We start from the raw sequence: 21,951 nt of genomic DNA on the forward strand, positions 1-21,951 counted from the left end.
ACCATGGCAATACATGATATTTGTGTGCTAGTGTAAGACATGTCTGGGACATGCATCGGCCATATTATGATAACCAGTGTATGACCATGTCTGGGACATGGCATTGGCATTGAGATGAGGGCTAGTGTAAGACATGTCTGGGACATGCATCGGCTACGAGATGTGCTAGTGTAAGACATGTCTGGGACATGCATCAGCACGGTTACATGTGTCGATGTAAGACACATGCAGGACACGACATCGACAACGATGGACGAGAGCTAGTACAAGACCATAGTTGGACTATGGCATCAAGTAAGCGATGTACTCAAAACCGTAAGGCATTCTCCAATTTCATAAATACTGGCAAGTGATTAAGACTAAATGTGGGAACTTGATAAGACATTAATAGTAATTTGGGTAAAAGAAATGAAAGTTTGAGTTGTGATAAATTCACTTATGTTTAGCTAATATTCACATGAAATAAAATTGTATGTATTACTGAGATATGTGAAAATGTGTTTATAACAAGTTGGAAATTTGAAATGTTTGAATCAATGCGCGCAATGCTATGTTGTTGTCGACTATGTATTTGCTTGAGAGTCAAAAGTTTAGAAGGTTTACAATCTTCGCCCCCTTACCAGAATAGAGTTATACGATGAGATTCTAGAGAGATATATTGCATAAGCTTGCAAAAGTGAAATTAAATAGTACAATAATGGAATAGTATGGGATTAGTGAAGACAGAATTAGTTAAAGGAGTAACGTCAGACTAGCACAGATGTCTGAGTATGTCGGATTCAATTAAATAAAAGTTATGGCTATCTTTCTCTTCTGAGTATTCTATGTTTTCCTTTATTTTGGGGAATACGCATGATTATCCCTTTCAAGTGGGAATTCTATCGTATGAGGATGCTAGTGACTGTGATATTAGGTGAAAAGCTCTATTGGTCCAGTTAGTTATGATCGAAATTTCTCCATCTCTTCAGATTTCTATTTTGATATATTGAAATGAAGTTGATAGTAAAAATCTATGTGAGATTATTCTGATGTTCTATTGATTATGGTTTATATTTATGCGGGAATTATATTATCTCTGTTATGAGGAATTCAAGAGCGTATAGACAGTAGTTTCCTCCTGGTTTTCTCTGAGGGATTTTTCGGATCATCTTTATTATTTTCTTCTGGATTATATTCTCAGATTTCTGGTACAGTCTTATATCTTGGAATTTCTTATATTTTTTTTCTCTCGTTCTTGTTCCGAGAATTATCGAGCTTGGCTTATTTTTACGAGTAATCTTTGACTTACGATATTAGAATCTGTTATGATTATGCTTCTGGCTCGACTATAGAAGTGTGGGGATTTCAGTGTCGAGATTTCTTTAAAATTCTTGAGGTAAAGAATGGTTATTCTGCAAAAGTATATCTGAGTTATGTGCATTTAAGTTTATTCTCTGGTTCGAGAATACCGTTACGTGTTCTTTGGTAAGTAGTCGTACAGTCAGAAATGATGAGGTTTTATTCTTATAAGTAAGATACGAAAAACCTAATTAGTTGGATTTCTGTTATTCGAGAGATGTGGTTATAGTAAAGTTTCGAAACAGTTAAGGGCCTGAGCATAGGGAGGAGGCTATAAATGAGTAACATTTGAGTACCGAGAAGCTCCGAGTTATGTAGAGAATTATGTAGAGAGTTCTCAGTAGCATCCTATCTGTTCTTCCAAAGGGTAGTGAATTGTCTACAAGGTAAGGCCAAATATCAGATATATTCGAGATTTATGATTGTCAGTGATGGCAGTTGATAAAAAAAATAAGAAGAAGAAGAAAATGAGAAAGGACTAATATGAATTTCGTAACGGGATGTCTCTCTTCTCCGGGTAAATTAGAGATACCATATTGGATTGTGAGATATTGATGGTAGTAGTCCGCATGACTATTTTGGTATATACAGAGGTATTGTTAGATGGATTTGGACGAGTTGTGTTTCTAAGCTTGTAATTTTTAGAATGTCAGTTTTCAGTATTTCGCATTGAGCCGAGACTTTTATGGTAACTATGGAAAGGTTACAAAAATCCTGAGTATGAGCTTGAGTTGAGTTGTTTTGTAAGTTGTGAGAAAAAGATATAAGTGACTTGTGAAAGTAGAGAGCAACTTTTTCTAGTAAGATTTCTGGGGACGAAAATCCCTAAAGGGGGAAGAAATGTAATAGCCCGATTTTGGGCCTTGTCGGAACAGTGGTTTCGGAACCACTATTTTGAGGCTAGAGAAAATTATTTTGATGTTATTTTATGTGTTATAATATAATTTTATAAGTGCATGTAAATTTTGGTAAGTTAATTTTAGCGATTTCTAGTCCAATTTCGAAAAAGGACTAAATAGCGTAAAACGTAAAAGTTGTATTTTAGTGCCTAAAGGTGTTTAATAGCTAGATAACTAAAATTAGGGGCTTTTAAATGGCAATTAGACCCTTTTTATTGAGGTGGCCGGCCAAGGGAGACAAGATTGGCCAAAAAGCCATATTTTATGGGATTTAAAGTGACTTTTTGGGTAATAAAATAAAATAAAGAAAAAGTTGTCATTTTATCTTTCATTCTTCATCTTCTCTCCACCAAAAATGGCAGCAAAGAATGGGGGTTTTGAGCTTTAAACTTTCAGCCACTTTAAGCCCTAACAAGTAAGTGATCTTTGGTTGTTTCTTGATGATTTTTACATTTTTGGAACCCCTAAAGCATGAGCTTTCAAATGAAGGGTCTAGTTTGCAAAATGATAAAGAGTCTAGGGTTTTTCCATGAATGTATATGTGTTGTTTGCTGAGTTTTTATGGAAGAATATGGGTTGTAGTTGTCTAATAAACAACTTTTGTGAAAGAAATTGCATGAAAATACCCTAAAAAGGGCTAGCTTGCTAAGTTGTAAGATAAGGTGTTAGTGTGTGTAATAATGATTTTTATGAGTTGCCATAGTTATGAAAATGGTTTATCTAGGCTTAAAGAGTAAGGAAGTTGAATAAAAACCTTGTTTTGAGCCTAGGGGCAATTGGTAATTTTGGCAAAATAGAGGGGTAAAATTATAAATTTTTCCAAAGTGTGCAAATGGACTAATTTGATTAGTACATTGTTTTTATTAGCTAAATGTGATGTTTTAGATGTTGAAAAATTTGATTTGGGCCTAAAACGGGGAAAATCGATTTATGGACGATTACGTCTTTTTCACCTTTGTGGTATCGAGGTAAGTTTGTATGTAAACAATACCATGCTATACATGTATTTAAATGTTATCATTACATGAATTGTACAGGTATTAAATGTATGTGATTAATAGAAATATGATAAGACAAAGCCTTAATAGACGAGGAAAAATCCCGTTTGAACCTTAGGAACAAAATAGGATACGAGTGACATGTCACTAGGAATTATTAGTCTAGATGACTAGCTCAAGAGTGAGCATTTAAATGTCATGAGATATGAGGTAGCTTTAGCTACAATTGAGGCACTTATGTGCAAAGGTTTTTCCGAGTATCCAATTAGTATTCTGAGTGTTCAACTGGTAATCCGAGGAAAGAGTTGATGATGGTCCCAATAAGGTAAGTCATTGGTGAGTATGCACTTGAGTTATATTACGAGTTGTACAGGTATGTACACTAAGCCTATGAGAATGCCTTGTATTTGAATGATCTATGATGCATAAATATGTGTTTTTACTATGATGGATGAAATGATGTTGTATTAATTTTGTGAGCAATAATCGTGAATGAGTAACTTAGCCTTGACAGATTTAAGTTACTGCGGTAATTTAAATTTGAAAATAAACTAAAAACAGTGGAAAATGAGTTAGAAGCTGAATAAAATATGGAAATAAAGCTTATTGAGTCTAGTTTCTTATAAAAGAAACCATGTAAGCAAAAGAATTTCCTATAATGAGATACTTGAAGTTGCGTGGGATAGAGTCAGAATGACCTCAAGATCCCCTATTCTGATTTTATAAATTCATTATAAATTGTAGAAAAATGTTTATGAGTTATTATTTATATTTCTAGAATTCTTAATGAGTCTAGTTTCAAGAGAAATATACAAGAACATTATTCGAGTCCTGTGCTATGAGATAATTGAACTTTAGTACAAAAGGGTCGAAACTGTCAGACAGTGAATCAGGGGTAACTTTGATGAATAAACTATACTAATTGGCTAAACCAAAAATTTTGGAAATTTTATGGTAGAAAGGAAAATTAACAGAACTTAATTTTGTGTTTTGTAGCTCTAGATATAAATAATTTAGTGGCTGTTGCTCAGGAAGACAGCTTGTAGTGAACTTGAGAATATGTTGTAAACATTACATGTTAATGAGTTGCTTATTTTTTTCATATGAACTTACTAAGCGTAAAGCTTACCCCCCCTTTCTTTCCCATGTTCCCTAGGGTTGCCAGGTTAGCTCGGGTTGGAGGCTATCAGAGATATTATCACATTATCGAGTTAACGCTATCCGCGTAAGTAAATCCTAGTGTTTCGAGTCTATGACTTGTATGGGGTTTTAATGTTGAGTATGTGATATTATGGTTCAGCCAAAGACATTGGCTTGTTATTAAGGTAGTATGTAGTCATGTAAATTGGCCTATGTCGGCTAATGACGTTATGGGTCTATATAATTATTCTTATGCATGTATGTTATTATCTCTTGTGATGTGGCTCACGGCATGGATGACTAGAGATTGAATTGAGATTCATTGATGAGTTAGTAATTGATGCAAGATTAAGTGATTGGTAAATAATTAATAATGCCTCACGAATGATTTGTGGATATGATTATGCATGCTTAATGATGGACATGAGGTTTGTGACATAATGATAGTTATGACAAGTATGTGGTAATGATGTGAGTAAATTCTATGATATTTATTGCATAAGAAATTGACATGAGCATAATATATTTGTAGATGTTTAAGAGCTCACTTATGCCATGTTGTATGTTATTGGATAAGTATGTGTGCATATGTTGTGAAGGTGACAAATGGCTTGGAAAGTAGCCTTATAATTGTTTACACGGGTAGACACACGGGCATGTGTCTAGACCGTGTGTCACACATGGTCTGCCCCATGGGCATGTGTCATGGCCGTGTTCTAAAGTCAGTGTTGCACACGGGCTAAGGGCACGGGCGTGTCCCAAGCCACACGGGCGTGTGTGACCACACGGTCTATATTCACACAGGCATGTCAAGCTTTAAAGCTCGGTTTAGTCCCGAACTGCCTCTAACGCATGTTTTGGGCCTCGTGAGCCCGTTTAAGGGACAAAATGTATGTGAAATGAAAAGTTTTAAATTGATCAAAATTTTACGGCCCGGTTTTATATAGTTGATTGAGTTTAAGTCCGGTAGCACCTCGAACCCTGTCCCGGCGTCGGATACGGGCGAGGGGTGTTACATGATGAGGGCACTTTCTCAATAAATCTTTGTATCTCTCCCATGCAAGATATAATGTATTTAAATCAATCTGAATAAAAGAAGAGATGTCATTCCTCAACTTAGCTGTCTTAGCCGGTAGGAAGTACTTTAGAAGAAACTTCTCAACGAGAATGAGAACAACCATAAACAAATAGTGTCGCAAATCTCTAAGAGGCCAAATGAGTATTTGAGTCTTCATCTTGCAAACCATCGAACTGAACATACTGTTTACCATCTGAATAGTGTTTGACTTCAGTTCAAAATTATTTGCAGCAATGGTAGGTCGCACAATACTCAATTCAACCCCAATCAGAGTAAGCTTGGCATAATCGTACGTAGTACAAGGAACATGTACTGCAAGAGGTAGTTGAATATTTTGATTATCTCTTATCTCCTCAATAATAACATTGTCCTTCTGTTCATCTGCTATATTTTGTTGACTCTGCCTTACTTCTCTAATCTCTCTACGATTTTTGTGGGCAGTACTTTTAATCCCATTGTCGAAAAGCAATGGTCTCGACAAGTTTTCTCTAGTCATAAACTAAAATAACCTGTCAGAAGCAAGCAAAAGAAAATAATTAGAATGTAGAAATTAAATTTAAAAAATAAAAAATTAAATAAAAAATTAATAAATTAATAAAAAGAAAGTGTTCCTAATATTTTAGTCCCTAGCAATGGCGCTAAAAACTAGATGTGTCAGGAAACTAACTAAAAATACGATAAAGGCAAGTGCATATATCGATAAATAGTATAGCTATGGTAAGTAGAGATATCGTATCCATAAGGACAAAGTATTAGTAATTACCGTTTTCCTATTATTTAGCTGACAAATTGGAGTGATTGGTTTTAAACTAAAATTATTAGATTAATTTAACTAAGAACTAAACATAGAAAAAATCAGGAAAATAATTGAATAATAACTAATGAGAAAGACAATACCCAAGAAAGATTCCACTTAGATTTCATCTATTATTAAGAATCTAAATTAAACGATTTATTCACTTGGTATCTTGATCTATAGAAATCCTTAAAATTATGCTAATATCTTTTTCGAGAGTAAGAACAACTAACTCTAAGTTGATTAATTAAAATTTCTTTCTAATTAAAACTCATATTATCGTATTAACTCGATCTATGGATTCTCCTATTAGATTTGACTCTAATCTGGTAGATTTATGTCGTCCTATTTCTAGGATTGCATGCAACTCCACTCAATTATGCTAGATCTACTCTTAAATATAAACTTTTCCTCCTCTAATTTAAGCACATTAAACATGAATTAATATCCGAAAAATATTAAAACAAGAGATAAACACACATAACTGAGAACAAGAATCAAGTATTTATCGCGTAAAACAGAAATCAAATAATCGAAATCATCATAGGTTTCATCCTCCTTAAGTATCTAGGGAATTAGTTCATAATTCTGAATAAAAATATCTCAAAGTCAAAATAACTACAAGAAATAATGAAACTCATAAAAACTTCAAAGGAAATTAAAAGGTCTTCGATCTTAATGGAAATCTACTTTAGAGTTGGCTCCAATGTTGTTCTTCGAGTTGTTTTCTTCAATATTCTTTGATGGCTCCCTATTCTCTTTTTCTATTTGGTATTTATAGACTTTAGAATGCCTAGAAAGCCTAAAAATTATGTTTTTCCACGTGTTTAGGAAGCAAGTTGAGAAATCGACACGGTCTGGCACATGACCGTGTGTCCAGACCGTGTGGCTCACATGGCCGTGTATCCAACTCTTGTGGCTCCTTCAATCTGCTCTTTTGTCCAATTTTCGCTTGTTTTTCACTCCTTTCGCTCCCAAATGCTCTTCTAAGTATAGGAACATGAATTCAAAGGATTAGGAGCATAAAATCTGCCAATTTGCATAAATAATCACGTAAAAATGCATTAAGAACAAGATTAAAATATTTTACTTTTATCACTTATCAGAAGGAATGTGCTCTAAATTAATTAATCAATGTAAAGTATCATAATTAACATGTTCGTGCCTACCATACCATAAATCAAATGACTCAAGTATATAAAAAGAAAAAGAAGGAACATTCTTATTCATAGTTTTTCCTTTTACAGAGATTGCATTACATATCCACTTTTCACAAACATTCCCCATTTAGAAGAAACATTCTTATTCATAGTTCTTGCATATGTTAAGCACATAAGTCCATATCGGAAACTTCCTTGGAAATTTCTTCCACAACATTGGCCTCGTTAGCTCTAACTTTCTTTGGAATCTTACAACCAGATGATTTGTGCCCCATCTTGTTGTAATTGAATCATTTTCCTTGAAATTTTTACTTCTTGTAAACACCACCTTTTGGTCCTAATTTAGACCCACTCTAAGATTGTTTTCCCTTTTTTGAAGTCCTTGACTTCTATGATGTTTGTCCTAACATCATTGACATTTGTTGCTTTATTGAGCCTTTTTTCCATACCTCTATTGTCTTCTTCAATCCGAAATCTGACAATTAAATCTTCCACTCATATTTTCTTTGTTTTGTGTTTTAGGTAATTCTTGAAGTCATTCCAAGCAAAAGGTAGCTTCTCAATAATGGCTGCCACTTGGAAGGATTCATTTATCACCATCCCTTCAACAAGAATTCCTTGAACAATCAGTTGAAGTTCCTACACTAGATTCACAACTAGTTTAGAATCAATCATTACAAAATTCAAGAATTTAGTAATTAAAAACTTTTTAGCTCCAACATCTTCGGTTTTGTATTTATGGTCCAATGATATCCATAATTCCCTAGTTGTTTTCTTAACACTATACACTTTGTACAATACATCCAATAATCCATTCAGGATGTAGTTTCAGCATAGGAAATCTGAATGGTTCCAAGCTTCAAAAGTAGTGAAAGCGGTAATTTCATCTACCTCGCCCTCTTTAATAGTAGGAGGGTCATCTTTCAAAAATTTGGCCAAGTTCAACATGCTCAAATAAAACAACATTTTTTGTTGCCAAGTCTTGAAATTCTGTTCTGATAATTTTGCAGGTTTCTCGTTGTGGCTTACAGCAGCCGCCACCAGCAACATTGAGTTTTGAATTGAAGATTGCGTTTGATCCAAAGCTTTAGACTACGAATTAATTAAATTGGTGAGAGTTTCCATTTTCTGTTAAGAACCAAAATCAGAATTAAAAAAATTATCAACTTTTGTTAGACGGCAGGAATCTATAAAACCCGAAACAAAATTGTATACGATCTAATAAAAAATACAATAAAACAATGCACTAAGTAGGCAACCCTAAAAGAGAGGTGGTGCACTTGGCACGCTTAAATTGCACACTTAAATACCAAGTCTTTCAAAGAACCAACCCTAGACATGCACTCTCATATTGTCTTTTTAAATCACCGTTGATAATTTTTTTTTTCCTTTGATGTCACAATTTTGAAGCTACAAATTAAGCTTTCACAATTTAAAGCAACAATTAAGGCCACTATAAATAGAAATATTTCTCTTTTATTTGTTTAATGGCAGAATTAAAATTCTGAAACAAAATCAAAACCAATTCTGTTGAACGTTGGGAATAAATCCCGAAATAGAATTATTTGATTAAGTCTTCATTTGGAAACAAATCAAGATCGAATAAAATCTATTAAACGACAGGAATAAATCCTGAAATAAAATTTATTTAATTTTAATACTCGTTTGGAAACAAAATCAAAGATGGAATAAAATCTGTTGAACAGCGGGAATAAATCCTGAAATAGAATTTATTCAATTTTTATTTTTATTTTAAAATAAAAAACATTCTTTTTTCTTTTCGCCTTGGTGTCTCGTTCGTCTTGGATTAGAGAATTGCAAAAATAATAAAGGAAACCTGTCTTAAGATTATTGGGAAAATACGTTAGCGAACAAATATATAAATATAAATAAAAAAATATTTATGTAAAAAATAAATTGAATAATTTATATTTAATTTATTAGATACGAAAAACCAATAAATAACATGACGAAAACCAAAAATTAAAAAGAAGAATTGAGTTTTCCTAGATGTTGAGGCTTGTTTTACATAATTTTCTTAAGATAGATTAGCAGCTCCTATGGTACTGGGAGAAACGTTGATCGACTGTCTCTCAGGATACAACAACACGATGATCGAAGCAGTAGCACCTTTACAACGATCAATGAACAAACGTTGCCTTTTTCTATCATCGAAACGTTGGAAAAAATGGAGAGGGGAATAGAAGAATTTTGGAGAGCAAAATAAACTCGGTGTGAGAGAGTGTGATTGTACAAAAAATTCTTGTAACAACCCACACCCGTACCCTACGTTGGGACGGAATATGAGGCATTACCCCAACTTGAACTCATGCATACAAACATTTTCATATCACCAAAACATGGTTAAATTAAAAACTTTTTTAGTTTTTTTATTATAAACTCCATAATAAGAGCCTACAAGGCTCAAAATATCGATTGGAACCCATTCGGAATTAATCCGAGTCCTACAAAGTATTCTAAAAATAACACTTAACATAGGGGCACACACCCGTGTGAGAGGGGCAACACGCCTGTGTGACCATTTAGGCATGGTCGTGCTGATGGGCCGTGCGGCTCGCACGGCCTAGGCACATTGGGACACGCTCGTGTCCCTTACCCGTGTAGACTTATTTTCTAATTCGAACCTACAGGGGTTTTCGCATGGCTTGACACACGTCCGTGTCCATGAACCATTTCCTTTACACAGCCATGACACGCTTGTGTCTTAGCCCGTGCGTAAAAACTTGGACATTCTGTTTCTGACGTCAGCAATCCTTAAAGGCCACATGGCTAAGGCATATGCCAGTGTGCTAGGTCGTGCCCTTCACATGGCTAAAACACACGGTCGTGTCTCTGCTCGTGTGTTTACTACCATGCATACTGACTTGAAATTTTTACGTACAGGGGACACACGGCTGAACAACACGCCCATGGGGTTGACCGTGTGTCACATACGGCCTAGACACACGCCTGTGTGTCTACCCGTATGGACAAAATAAGGCTATTTACCAAGCCTTTTTGTTACCCTTACTTATGTAACCTGCACAAAATCACTCTATACTAATATAAGGGCACATCACATAGCCAAAATAACCACAATGGACAACATATCATTTATGCAATTTACTCATCCATGAAAATATCATCTTCTATTTATAAATCAAAATGAGTATTGACCATCATCCATGGCCTTATACAAAATGAGTATCATGTTCATCATATGAGCCAACACATTATGGCTAGCTAACAAAACACTAAACAAAGACTCGAGTCCTTATACATGCTAGGAAACAAAACAATGAAACTAACTATACCAAGGTCTTAAGTGATAGTGTGATCGAAGCTTTGAGATGTCACTGGATCCCTGATGTTAGCTTAGTGGCACTATAAGGAAAGAAAAGAAAGGAGGGTATGCATGGGAGCTTAGTAAGTACATATATGCAAATAAAGTGTAATTAAAAGAAAATCATATCGTCAAACGAAGACTTATCACACTCAAAAGATATAAATCACTTAACATCTCTATCTTACTCTTCCTTTCATTCATATATACTTAATACACCACGCTCTTTACTCAGGTCTTAACCATGAGTTCAATATACATACCTCATCAAGGTTCCCATCAACTAAATCTTTGAGTTACCCGTTGAACTCTCGGAATACATACGGATACGCAGGGAGTTTTAAATGCCATATAAGTAGTCAGAGCTACCTCGTGCTATGAAACACTCACTTTTGAGCTACTCACGGGCCTTTTATCAAGTCAGGACCCGGACCCATAGCTATTATGTAACGTTTGCTCATTGAGCCACTCACGGGTCTGTACACAAAGTCAGTACCCGAACCCACGTTACCTATAGCATTTATCTCATGAACTCAAACTCAACTCATGAGTTCAGACTACATAATTTTTATAACATATCCCTTTGTATCCTATGCTATGTCTAAGGTCCAACGGGGTTTCATAACTAGCCGAACAACATTGTCCTTGCTCATAATGTACTTTATTCACATAACATGTCATTTATACATTCATGGCGACAAATAAAATTTAAATACATAACAACAATGAGCTAATTACACGTGTTTATTATCAAAATATTCCAAAGGAAGCTTCAATAACACATTATTCACATATGTACTTACCTCGATACAAAATGATGAAGATGAGCTTAATCCTCGTAAACTTTGTTCTTACCCTGATCAAAACTCGAATCATGTTTCTCTTGATCTAAATTAATAAAATTAATTTATTACATCAGCACATCAATTTAGACACTCCAAATTTCATAATTGGGCAAAATGACTATTTTGCCCCTAGACTTTCACAAAATGACCATTTTACCCCTATGCTCGAAAGTCAATTTTTATCGAATTTCTCCCCATTATAAGCCTAGATGAACCCTTTTTACTCTTATATCAATCCAAAATTTCTTCTATTTCACACATGTATCATCTATTTTACAACTTATGCAAAATAGTCCCTCTTAGGGTTTTCATGAGAAATCCCTTCACAAAAGTTGTTTATTACTCATCTAAGACTCATATTCTTCCAAAAAAATTTAAAAAACAACCTAAATGCTCTCATGGAAAAACCCTAGACTTTCAACCATTTTATAAAATAGTCCCCTCATTAGAAAGCTCATGACACAAGGGTCTCAAAAATGTAAAAATCATTAAGCAACTCATTAAAATCACTTACTTGTAGAGAGACTAAATGGTTGAAATTTTGAAGCTAAAAAATCCTCTAATGGCTACATTTTTTGGTGGTGAAGAAGAAGAGGAAAAGATGATATCTTTTTCTCTTTATTTTATTCTTATTTTTGTCAAAATTGGTCACCAACCCACCTAATTTTGACCATTTCTCTTTCTTTTGTCTCCTATGGCCGGCTAGCCTAAGCATTGGGGGTTTAACTACACTTTAAAGGCTCCCAATTTAGGTTCTTTAGCTAATTGACACCCTTATCTAACAAAATAGGACTTTTGCACTTTATGCGATTTAGTCTTTTTTCGTAATTAAGCAAGCAATCGCTAAAATTAATTCACCAAAATTTTCATGCACTTATCTAAATTTCGCTACAATACATAAAATAATATTTAAAATAATTTCCTCAACCTCGAGTTAGTGGTTTCGAAACCACTTTTCTGACTAGCCCCAAAATTGGCCTGTTACAATTCTGAAGATTTCTTAGGCTTTTATAGGCATTCAATATGGAGGAATTTTGAAAATATCCATGAATAAGGATACAAAATCTGCATTAAAGGAGTAATTAAATTAATTTTATTAAAATCAAATCAAATTGATTGGAATCAAATAAAATTAGGATATTTGTCCATTTAAACTAGATTTTGTATATTTGCTGAGAAAAAAATAAATTTCGTGTTGGGACATTTCGCGTCGCCCACGTCGTGAGAGTGCACCCCAACCTTGATGGGTTTGGATCTGAACCCCTCATGCACGCGAGGCAAGGTTACAAGCTTAGTCATTCAATTTCTCTTTAAGTGGGTTCTCAAATATATACACATCTCACGCTTGGTATTTAACTAATATGAGATCTAAGCTTTTCTTTTCCTCGACAAATATTCACAAGTAACTTATTTTAAGCATAAATTTCTCATTCACCACTCAACTATTTTGAACATATGATATACCGTTGTAAAGGCTCATAGAGTAGAATATAAAACCATAATTTTATGATTGAATTCTTCACCTTTATCAATCGAGAATATGGCCCAAAATTTTTAAAAAATTACAATTTTTCCAAAAAAATAATTTAAGAGTATGAAACCTAGAAACCAACCGATCATATCATGAGGGAAAAAGATCAAGGTCAAAGCTTTTTGTTTTATAAGTGGATTAACACAAAGCAAAGGTGCCCTACACTACACTACATGCACATGGTTATAGAATGGAAGCACTAGCCAACTCTGGGTTCTGCAACTTTGAAGTGCGTGGACCTCGAGATTCAGTCTTTTTTTTTCTGCAAAAAAGTTAATGCTGCTAGGCTAAGGCTTAGGGTGGGTTTGGGGCGGCGGTGCAGTGCGGTGCGTTTAGCTTACTTTTTGTCTCACACTACAGTATCGCTACAAGATATCTAATCTCATCGCCCTTCTTTGTTTTTACACTAACAGCAGGTAAACACACACCATCCAAACTCACCTTTAGTTTGGATGGGCGGTATGTTTACCTCCTGTGGTTAAAAACGAGAGTGGCGATAAAATTAGTTATTGAAGCGGTGAGATTGAATCTTTGAATGGTGAGATTGGAAACAACGGTACATGGAATGAGTGTTTGGATTCAAACGCAAATTGTAATGATGAGGTGAGAATAGAAAAATGACTATTAAGGACATTATATTAGAAATAATATATAATAGAAGTTTTAAAATTATTTTACTTTTACAAAATTATTAAAAATATGTGAATTTATAAATTCATTTAATAAAATATTAAAATATATCTTCGATATTTTATTATATAAAATGGGAATTTTAACATTTTAAATCAAAATAATTAAAATTAAAAATTAAAATAAATAATCTAAAAGTAGTTAATTCAAGGAATGATAAATTAAAATTTCTTTTGATAATAACGTATATTAGTTTGTTATAAAATAAAGGGAAAATGTTTATTATTTTTCTTTAACCATTAAAGTATTTTTTACTTTTTATTCAATTTATTAATAAATGTAAAAGAACAAAAAAGGCATATAAGCGTTTGCAGCTTGGACATAAATGGAGCTTGGACATAAATGGAGCAATGGAAATTTTAAGGTGTGACGCAATCTATCTAAAATTTAGTCATCTAAAGGCAACTTTGTACTGTAATTGCACAAAAATTAATAAAAAATGCACTGTACTGATGTTAGACGGAGAACTAAAGGAAGCCTAAGTTTAAAGGCAAATGGGTAAAAGATGCGCATGTTTGAATAGTTATGTGTGGCAGAAATTGTTGTCACATCGGGTGGCAAAAGTCACATTTATCATAACCACCCAATCAAAAGTTCCTTTATTTTTATGATCATAATATAAGTAGTGGAGATTTTTATTTATTTATAAGTTTTAGAGATATGATTTATATTAAGTAATATTTGTAAACTATTTATATTTTTCATAAAATGTTATTGTTATTTTAGTAATTATATTTATTTGATGCATAATAATATTTTTTTTTGAAGTTGTAAAGATATCATTAACGTTTTTTTACAATGCTAAGCATACATTTGTAAAATTATAGAAATTATAACCATTAATGTCTCCTTTTGAGCACCCTAGATGTTATTTATAGATATATATTCATGATAAAATAAAATTATATACTTCTTTTTTGTTTTTAAATTATCCAGTGGAGCAAGTCTATTTATTATATTTTGTAATTTTCATTAGTTATGCTATTGCTCATTTTATGGTATTTTAGTAATTATAAAAATTTTATGCACAACAGTTGATAATAGCATTTTAGAATTATAAGAGTGTTGCTTAAGTAAAAGAAGCGTTAGATGAATTGGTTATTACAAAAGTATTCCTAAATTTGTTGAGTAATAAGGAACTCCTGACATGGAAATTAGGAAACTCAATTATAGGCGTTTTTATTCTCTCAAAAAACAATATACTTTCTCACAGCATATATGTATAAAATTATTACATTTAAGGGATGTAGCAATACCAAGAGACTGGACGATAGATAGAGTAAGTGGTACTAGTACTTCAAAATTTATAAGTATTATAGAATATATGTCGTCAAGAGATAAATTATATTTTAAAAATAATGCTATAATAAATACAAATGATAATTTAGTTTTACCCTCAAATATTCAAACAGAGGAAGACGAGGATAATATAAGTACAAGTTCAACACCAATAGGAATGAAAACAGTTCAAATACCTATTTTTCCAACTGAAACTAGTAGAAATTCTAGAAACACTAAAATGAAAGAAATTCAAACCTCAACAATTATTCAATAGATGAAAATTGGAAATAGTGATGTTATACATTTTCAAATTTTCAACCTAGAAAATATTATACATATATTGAAATTACATTTCAATTTAGAGAATATAAAACATATTCTTTACATGCTTTATTAGAGACTAGAGTTACCACCAGTAGTTGTAGAAAAAAAGCCATTCCTGTAGAAAAATGGGAACCAATGAAAAATCCAATTAGAGCTATAGGAATAGATAATAACGAAACCATAATAGGATTTAAGGCTAGAAATACACCAATCTACATAAATAATGTTAAATTTGTTATTCCTAAAATATTATGTTTTCTTGAAATGCATGGAAACATATTATTAGGAAATAATTTTATATATCAAGATTTACCATCTTCTATAGATAAAAATTTTAATAATATTATCTGCAGAAATTTTTTTGTAGAAATACCTTTAGTAGAAAATCATAAGTTTGTGTGTGATAAAATTTTACACCACCAAGAAAAGAACAGATTAAACAACTAGAAACAGATCATTGGTTGTTTAAAATTTTAGAAGATAATTTTAGTGAAGAACCATTAAAATTATGGCAAAATAGTCCTAGATATTGTGAAATAATATTAGAAAATTCCAATAATATTATTAGAGTAAAACCTATGATCTATATTAAACAAGATATAGATGAATTTTGATATACAAATCAAAGAATTATTAGAAAAGGATTAATAAAAAAACTAATAGTCCACATTCTAGTCACGCTTTCATGGTAAGAAACCATCTTTGAAATAAAAAGAGAAAAAGCTAGGATGGTAATTAATTATAAAAGATTAAATCAAAATATTATTTTTTATGGATATTTTATTCCAAGAAAGGATGTTTTAATTTATCAAGCTAAACAAGCAAAATATTTTAGTAAATTTTATTGTAAATAGGGATTTTGGCAAATAATGCTAACTGATGAATCTAAACCTTTAACAACTTTTAGTGCACCTAGTGGTCATTATCAATGGAGAGTAATGCCATTTGGATTATGTAATACACCTCAAATCTTTTAAAGATGGATGGATTCTATATTTAATAAATATAAAAATTTCAGTATAGTTTATATAGATGATATTTTAGTATTTTCAAGTACATTAGAAAAACATAGAAAACATTTAAATATCATTTCTCAAGAATTCATAAAACATGGAATAATCTTGAGTCGTAAGAAAATAGAATTAGAAAAAACAGAAATAGAATTTTTAAGGTTAAATTTATCAAGAAATGGTCTTAAACTACAAGATCATATTATTATAAAATAAAAGAATTTCTGAAAATATTAAAGATCAAAAACAACTTCAACAATTTTTAGGAATAGTTAATTATGGAAGAAATTTCTTTCCTAACTTATCTGAAAACGTAGGTGAGTTATATGAAAAATTAAAAAGGATAAACCTTTTATCCGGTCTAAAAAGATTCAAAATTATTAAAAAATATAAAATCGAAATAAATTATACTCCAAAGGTTTATTTACCTAAACAATGAGATAAATTAATTTTAGAAGCAGATGCATCACGTAATTATTGGGGATGTATTTTAAAAGCTAAAACAGTTATAAAATGAAGAATTAATATGTAGATATAGTTCGGATAAATTTAAACCAAATGAAATTATTTATGCTATATATCAAAAAGAATTATTAGCTATTAAAAAGGAATAAAGACTTTTCTTATATATTTGGCATCTGAAAATTTTATTAAGTTAAACAATTTCTTACTAATAAAAGTTTAAAAACTGTACCTAGGAGAATTAGATGGTATAATGAAATATATACTTTTAATTTTGAAGTTTTATATGTAAAAGGCACTGATAATACTCTTGTTGATTATCTTAGCAGGCCCTATGGATAGAGGTAAAAAAACCTCTAAAACAAGTAGAAGAATGGACTACTGTCCATAAAAAAAACCCAACAAAGGGAAGACAACAAATCCTAATCAAGGATTTGTTACAATATCTCCACAAGCATCATTTTATCCTAATCAGGGATACTATGTTCCTTAGCCACTGGTAAGACAACCAGTTAGATATCAATTATCTTTTACACCAAGAACGGTAAGCCAATACCCTTGGTCTCAAGATCCAAATTCGGCATTTCAAGCCAGTTATTCTAAAATTATAAAAGGAGCGAAAAATTTGTTGAAACAACAACAAATTCCAGAAATAAAAGATTTTTATAATCCAGGACTATCGCCAGAATTGTATAATTTTATAAATGAAATACGGAAAACCCATATTTCTAAACAAAGAGCTAATTTTAGAAGAGTTCTTACAAAATTCTCAGGATTCTTAGTTGAAAAAACAACTAAAAAATGAAGCTCACGATTTATTATTAAAATCTATTTTATATAGAGATTGGTATAAGCTTGAAATAGAATAGATAAATATTAAGGAGATAAAGAATCTTCTTGATATATTTCAATATTTTATTAATAAAGGGACAAATAGTCCTATCATGAATAAAATGTTTAGATTGTGTCTATATAATAAAGCTAGGAAAATATTACTAGTAGAAATTTTTCAAAAATAAATAGAGTTATTTGCAACAAAGAAACTCAATTTAAAAATACTTTTTCGAATACTTCTTACAAGCATATGTTTTTACAAATGATATAGATAAAATTTTCCTACTATTAAATTTAGACTTTATCATGAACCATTTACTATAAAAAGTATTGAATGGGGTTTTGTCAAAGAAATAGTAGTTCAAAATTTTTCTTTTCATTTATTAAAAGATTTTCCTGCAATTATTATGTCTATATTATCACAAATAGTAAATCAAGATGATTTTTTCTACTATTTTTATATTCAAATAAATAACCTTATTGGTATTACTGAAAGAGAAAGATTTTATCAGCCATATCAAATTTGAATTATTCAAAGAATGATTGGAAGCCCCAAGTTATCAGCTGTCAAAGAAGATAAAGAACACTTGACAAAAAATATTGACAAGTGTTATAATAATTTTAATTATATCAAACCCAAGTAGGGATTGATTTAATGTCAACAGCTCAACATGTTCTTCGACATCAGACTTATAGATTGATTACCGATGGAAGAAGAATAATAGCAGATGAAACTGGAATTATCCAGAATAATAGAGACGAAGAATCCATACGACTATTAAAAAAGATTGATGATATGGAGATTGATGATTTCTCATCACAAATAATAGAGGAAATCAGAAATACGTGGGAGCTTTGGAACTCGCCAAAACTGTCACCAGATTCATTACATCTAGATAAAATAAAGTTAATGAATCTAGATAATATCCAAGAAGGATAAGCCAAAACATATCAGTCACGTGAAGAAATAATGTCCAAGAAACACTAATGGACAAAAAGAAGATAACTTGAAGAAAAATGCATCAGAAAAGGTTGCAACGTGGAAGACAAATGATGTGATAAGACTATGCAACGTGGAAGTAACTATGTTGATGACAAGACAGGATTCTTGTCAAAACCACTGTACGAGATTGAAGAAAAATTAAATAGAGTTTAGAAATTTTACTATAAAAAAAATATATGTAGCCTAAACAAGGCATCCATCAATATCAAAATCCAAAATAGTTTTAGAAACTTTTAACTTTCCTTTCAAATATCCTCTCCTTGTAAATTTTCTTTTGTAATAATATAATCCTTCTTATTCCGCATCCCTTATTCCCCTGTAATTAGTATCAGAGCTAAACAATATTATCTAAAAAAATTAATATGGAGAAAGTTTAACCTATTGCTAGATATTAAAAGACTTTATAATATATATTATAAAAGTAATAATTATAATATATTCAATAATGTAACATGTTTTCCTGCTTGAGTCGATAATAATTAAAATTATTATAATACTTGTCAATATTTTTTGTCAAGTGTTCTTTATCTTGTTTGACAGCTGATAATTTGGGATTTCGAATCATTCTTTAAATAATCCAAATTTGATATGGTGATAAAATCTTTCTATTTCAACAATACCAATAAGGCTACTTATTTGAATATAAAATTAGTAGAAAAATCATCTTGATTTACTTTTTGTGATAATATAGACTTAATAATTACAGGAAAATCTTTTAATAAATGAAAAAAAATTGAACTACTATTTTTTGACTTTTATATCAAATGGTTTATAATCAAGTCTAAATTTAATAATAAGAAAATTTTCATCTATATCGTTTGTAAAACATATATTTGTAAGAAATATTCTAAAAAATATTTTTAAATTATATTTGCTGATTATAAATAACTCTATTTATTTTGAAAAATATTTTACTGGTAATATTTTTCAATTTTATTATATAGACACAATCCAAACATTTTATTCATGATAGCTAAAAAATATCCTTACACTTGATTCTAATTGAAACCGCACCAGAATTCAGGCATTATTCCTGCTTCCACGACTCAAAGAGTTTGGCTAGTGCGAGACGAGAGGAACCTCCCTCACTCATAGCAGCCTTGGCAGCGTGTTTCATAGCTACGGTTCGCTTCCTAACCACTTTACCTTGTTCCCACTCCACTAATTCTCTAACTCGCTTCTCCACTTCACTTGAATCTACGAACCCTGTTTCTGACTCCACCATCGGCAAGGCTATCTTCATTTCCTCCACTAGCAACACCCGGTTGAACCTTTGCTCTGCGTAGAGTGGCCATGCCACCATCGGAACCCCCGCACAAACAGATTCCAGCACCGAATTCCACCCACAGTGTGTCACGAACCCACCGATGGAATCATGGTTCAACACCGTCACCTGTGGCGCCCATGACTTGACCACCTTTCCCCTCTCCTTCGTCCTCTCCAAGAACCCCATAGGTAACAAAGCGTTCAAATCTGGTTCCGATTGTTCCTTTATCGCCACACTTAGGTTCTCCGAAGGAGGGTTTCTCATCACCCACAAGAATCTTTGCTCACTTCTCTCTAACCCCTCAGCTATTTCTTTCAATTGTTGAGCTGAAAACAGTCCCAGGCTACCAAAACAAAGGAACACTACACTTTTACTTGGTTGCTTGTCAAGCCACATTAAGCAATCATTAGGGGCACCTTCACCGGCAGCATTAGATCTAGCTCCACTTCTCCGATCAACGTCAGCAATCAACGGTCCGATGCAGTACAGTGGAGGTGTGGGGCCATCTGGAACACAGAGTCCATCGCGAATTGCTTTGATGGCTCTTGGTTCGAGGGATTCAAAACTGTTGATTATAATCCCAGCTGACTTGGGCAAATACATGGAGTTGTTAATGAAGATGTGATAGACTTGATCGTTGCGATCGAGTACTGGCTTAGGCATATCGGCAGATGGCACCGGTGGGACACCCGGGATGTTGAGGAGAAGGTTAAGTTCTTTGAAGCTTTTAGTGGTGTTATTATGAAGGGTTGGTAGATAAAAGAAGGAGGAAAGAGTAGCAACGCCGGAGGTGTAGAAGAAGTAAGGAGGGATACTAAGATCAACGGCGACTTTGAAAGCAACAGTACAGAAAAAATCAATGGTAAAGGCATGGACTTTGTAATCCTTGGAGATGGAAAGGAGAGTTTCATGGACATTGGGGTTGCTAAGGCGGAGGACCTCAAAAGTAAGGAACTCATGGTGGGTAACATCAGTGGATGGAAGGAGGGTGACTTTGGGTAGCTTGTGAAAAACAATGGAAGGAATAGTGGAAGAGACGGCAGCAATATAAGGAGCGGTGGATTCAGCTTGGTAAGGTGGTGTAGCGATGAGGATGTGGATAGAGAGTGAAGGTTGGTGAGATAATAGAAGCTTGCCTAACTCCACCATGGCTAGCAGGTGGCCAATTGGTGGTGACGGGTAAAGAACTACGGCCTCCATTGCTAACAACCTATTACAGTAAAAGACAACCGCAACCAAGCTCAGCCCTATCTCTTATCCTCACTCATCAACGCTAAATATGCGGATTTATAATAATAATAATAATAATAATAATAATAATAATAATAATAATAATAAAAGGGGGAATAGATTTTTTAAGACTAAAATAAACATTTTTTTAAATTATAACTGTTATACTTTAAAATTATAATTATTATATTTGCTCTAAAAGTCGACTTTTAATTGACGACTATTTTATTTGGAAGTGGCATTTTTTCCTAATGTGGTGAGAGAGGCAAGGGATTTAAAAAAAAAAAGCGTATATTTTAAAATCAACAGCTTAAATTAAAGGTGTAAGTACATTTATCTATGAAAAATATTTTCCTCATTTTTGGGGTTTGTTTACGAAAAATAAAATTGGTGAAAGTAAAATCCACGTAAAATGTTATATACATTGAAGAGGAGTAAAACATTTTTGTCATTCACTCTCCATACCTCATTCATTTCTAGTAAACAATTTCCTTAAAAATTTTAAATATATATCGTCCGACAAATATGTTAAAACTTAAATTTCAATTTAAGTCTATTTATTTCATTAAAATAACTTTTGAAAATCGATTTATCTTTATGAAAAAGTTAATATTTTCTCGTATTTGAAATCATGTAAAATATATTTCGTTATTTGGTAGATTTCTTAAAATATTTTATAAAAGTTATTTTCAATTAAACAAACATACATTTGAGATTTTTTA

The 21,951-nt window shown here is 32.3% G+C and overlaps 1 protein-coding gene and 1 non-coding gene across 2 annotated transcripts; one reads left to right on the plus strand and one right to left on the minus strand.

The window, feature by feature from the left end:
• The first annotated feature begins 5,386 nt into the window (after positions 1–5,386).
• On the plus strand, positions 5,387–5,493 carry LOC128281411 (small nucleolar RNA R71). Its single transcript, XR_008271618.1, has one exon. It is a non-coding gene; the product is annotated as a small nucleolar RNA R71 (small nucleolar RNA).
• Positions 5,494–19,641: 14,148 nt separating this feature from the next.
• LOC108462511 (UDP-glycosyltransferase 88A1) lies at positions 19,642–21,294 on the minus strand. Its single transcript, XM_017762454.2, has one exon. The coding sequence runs from the start codon at positions 21,197–21,199 to the stop codon at positions 19,760–19,762; it is 1,440 nt and encodes a 479-aa protein (XP_017617943.1). The 5' UTR covers positions 21,200–21,294; the 3' UTR covers positions 19,642–19,759.
• Between the last annotated feature and the right edge of the window lie 657 nt (positions 21,295–21,951).

This window comes from Gossypium arboreum, chromosome 1, assembly GCF_025698485.1.
Source record: "Gossypium arboreum isolate Shixiya-1 chromosome 1, ASM2569848v2, whole genome shotgun sequence".
Lineage (NCBI taxonomy): Eukaryota > Viridiplantae > Streptophyta > Magnoliopsida > Malvales > Malvaceae > Gossypium > Gossypium arboreum.

Bases quoted from the DNA above. Each gene is read 5' to 3' on its own strand.
- LOC108462511 (XM_017762454.2), bottom strand. From the start codon at position 21,199: ATGGAGGCCGTAGTTCTTTACCCGTCACCACCAATTGGCCACCTGCTA.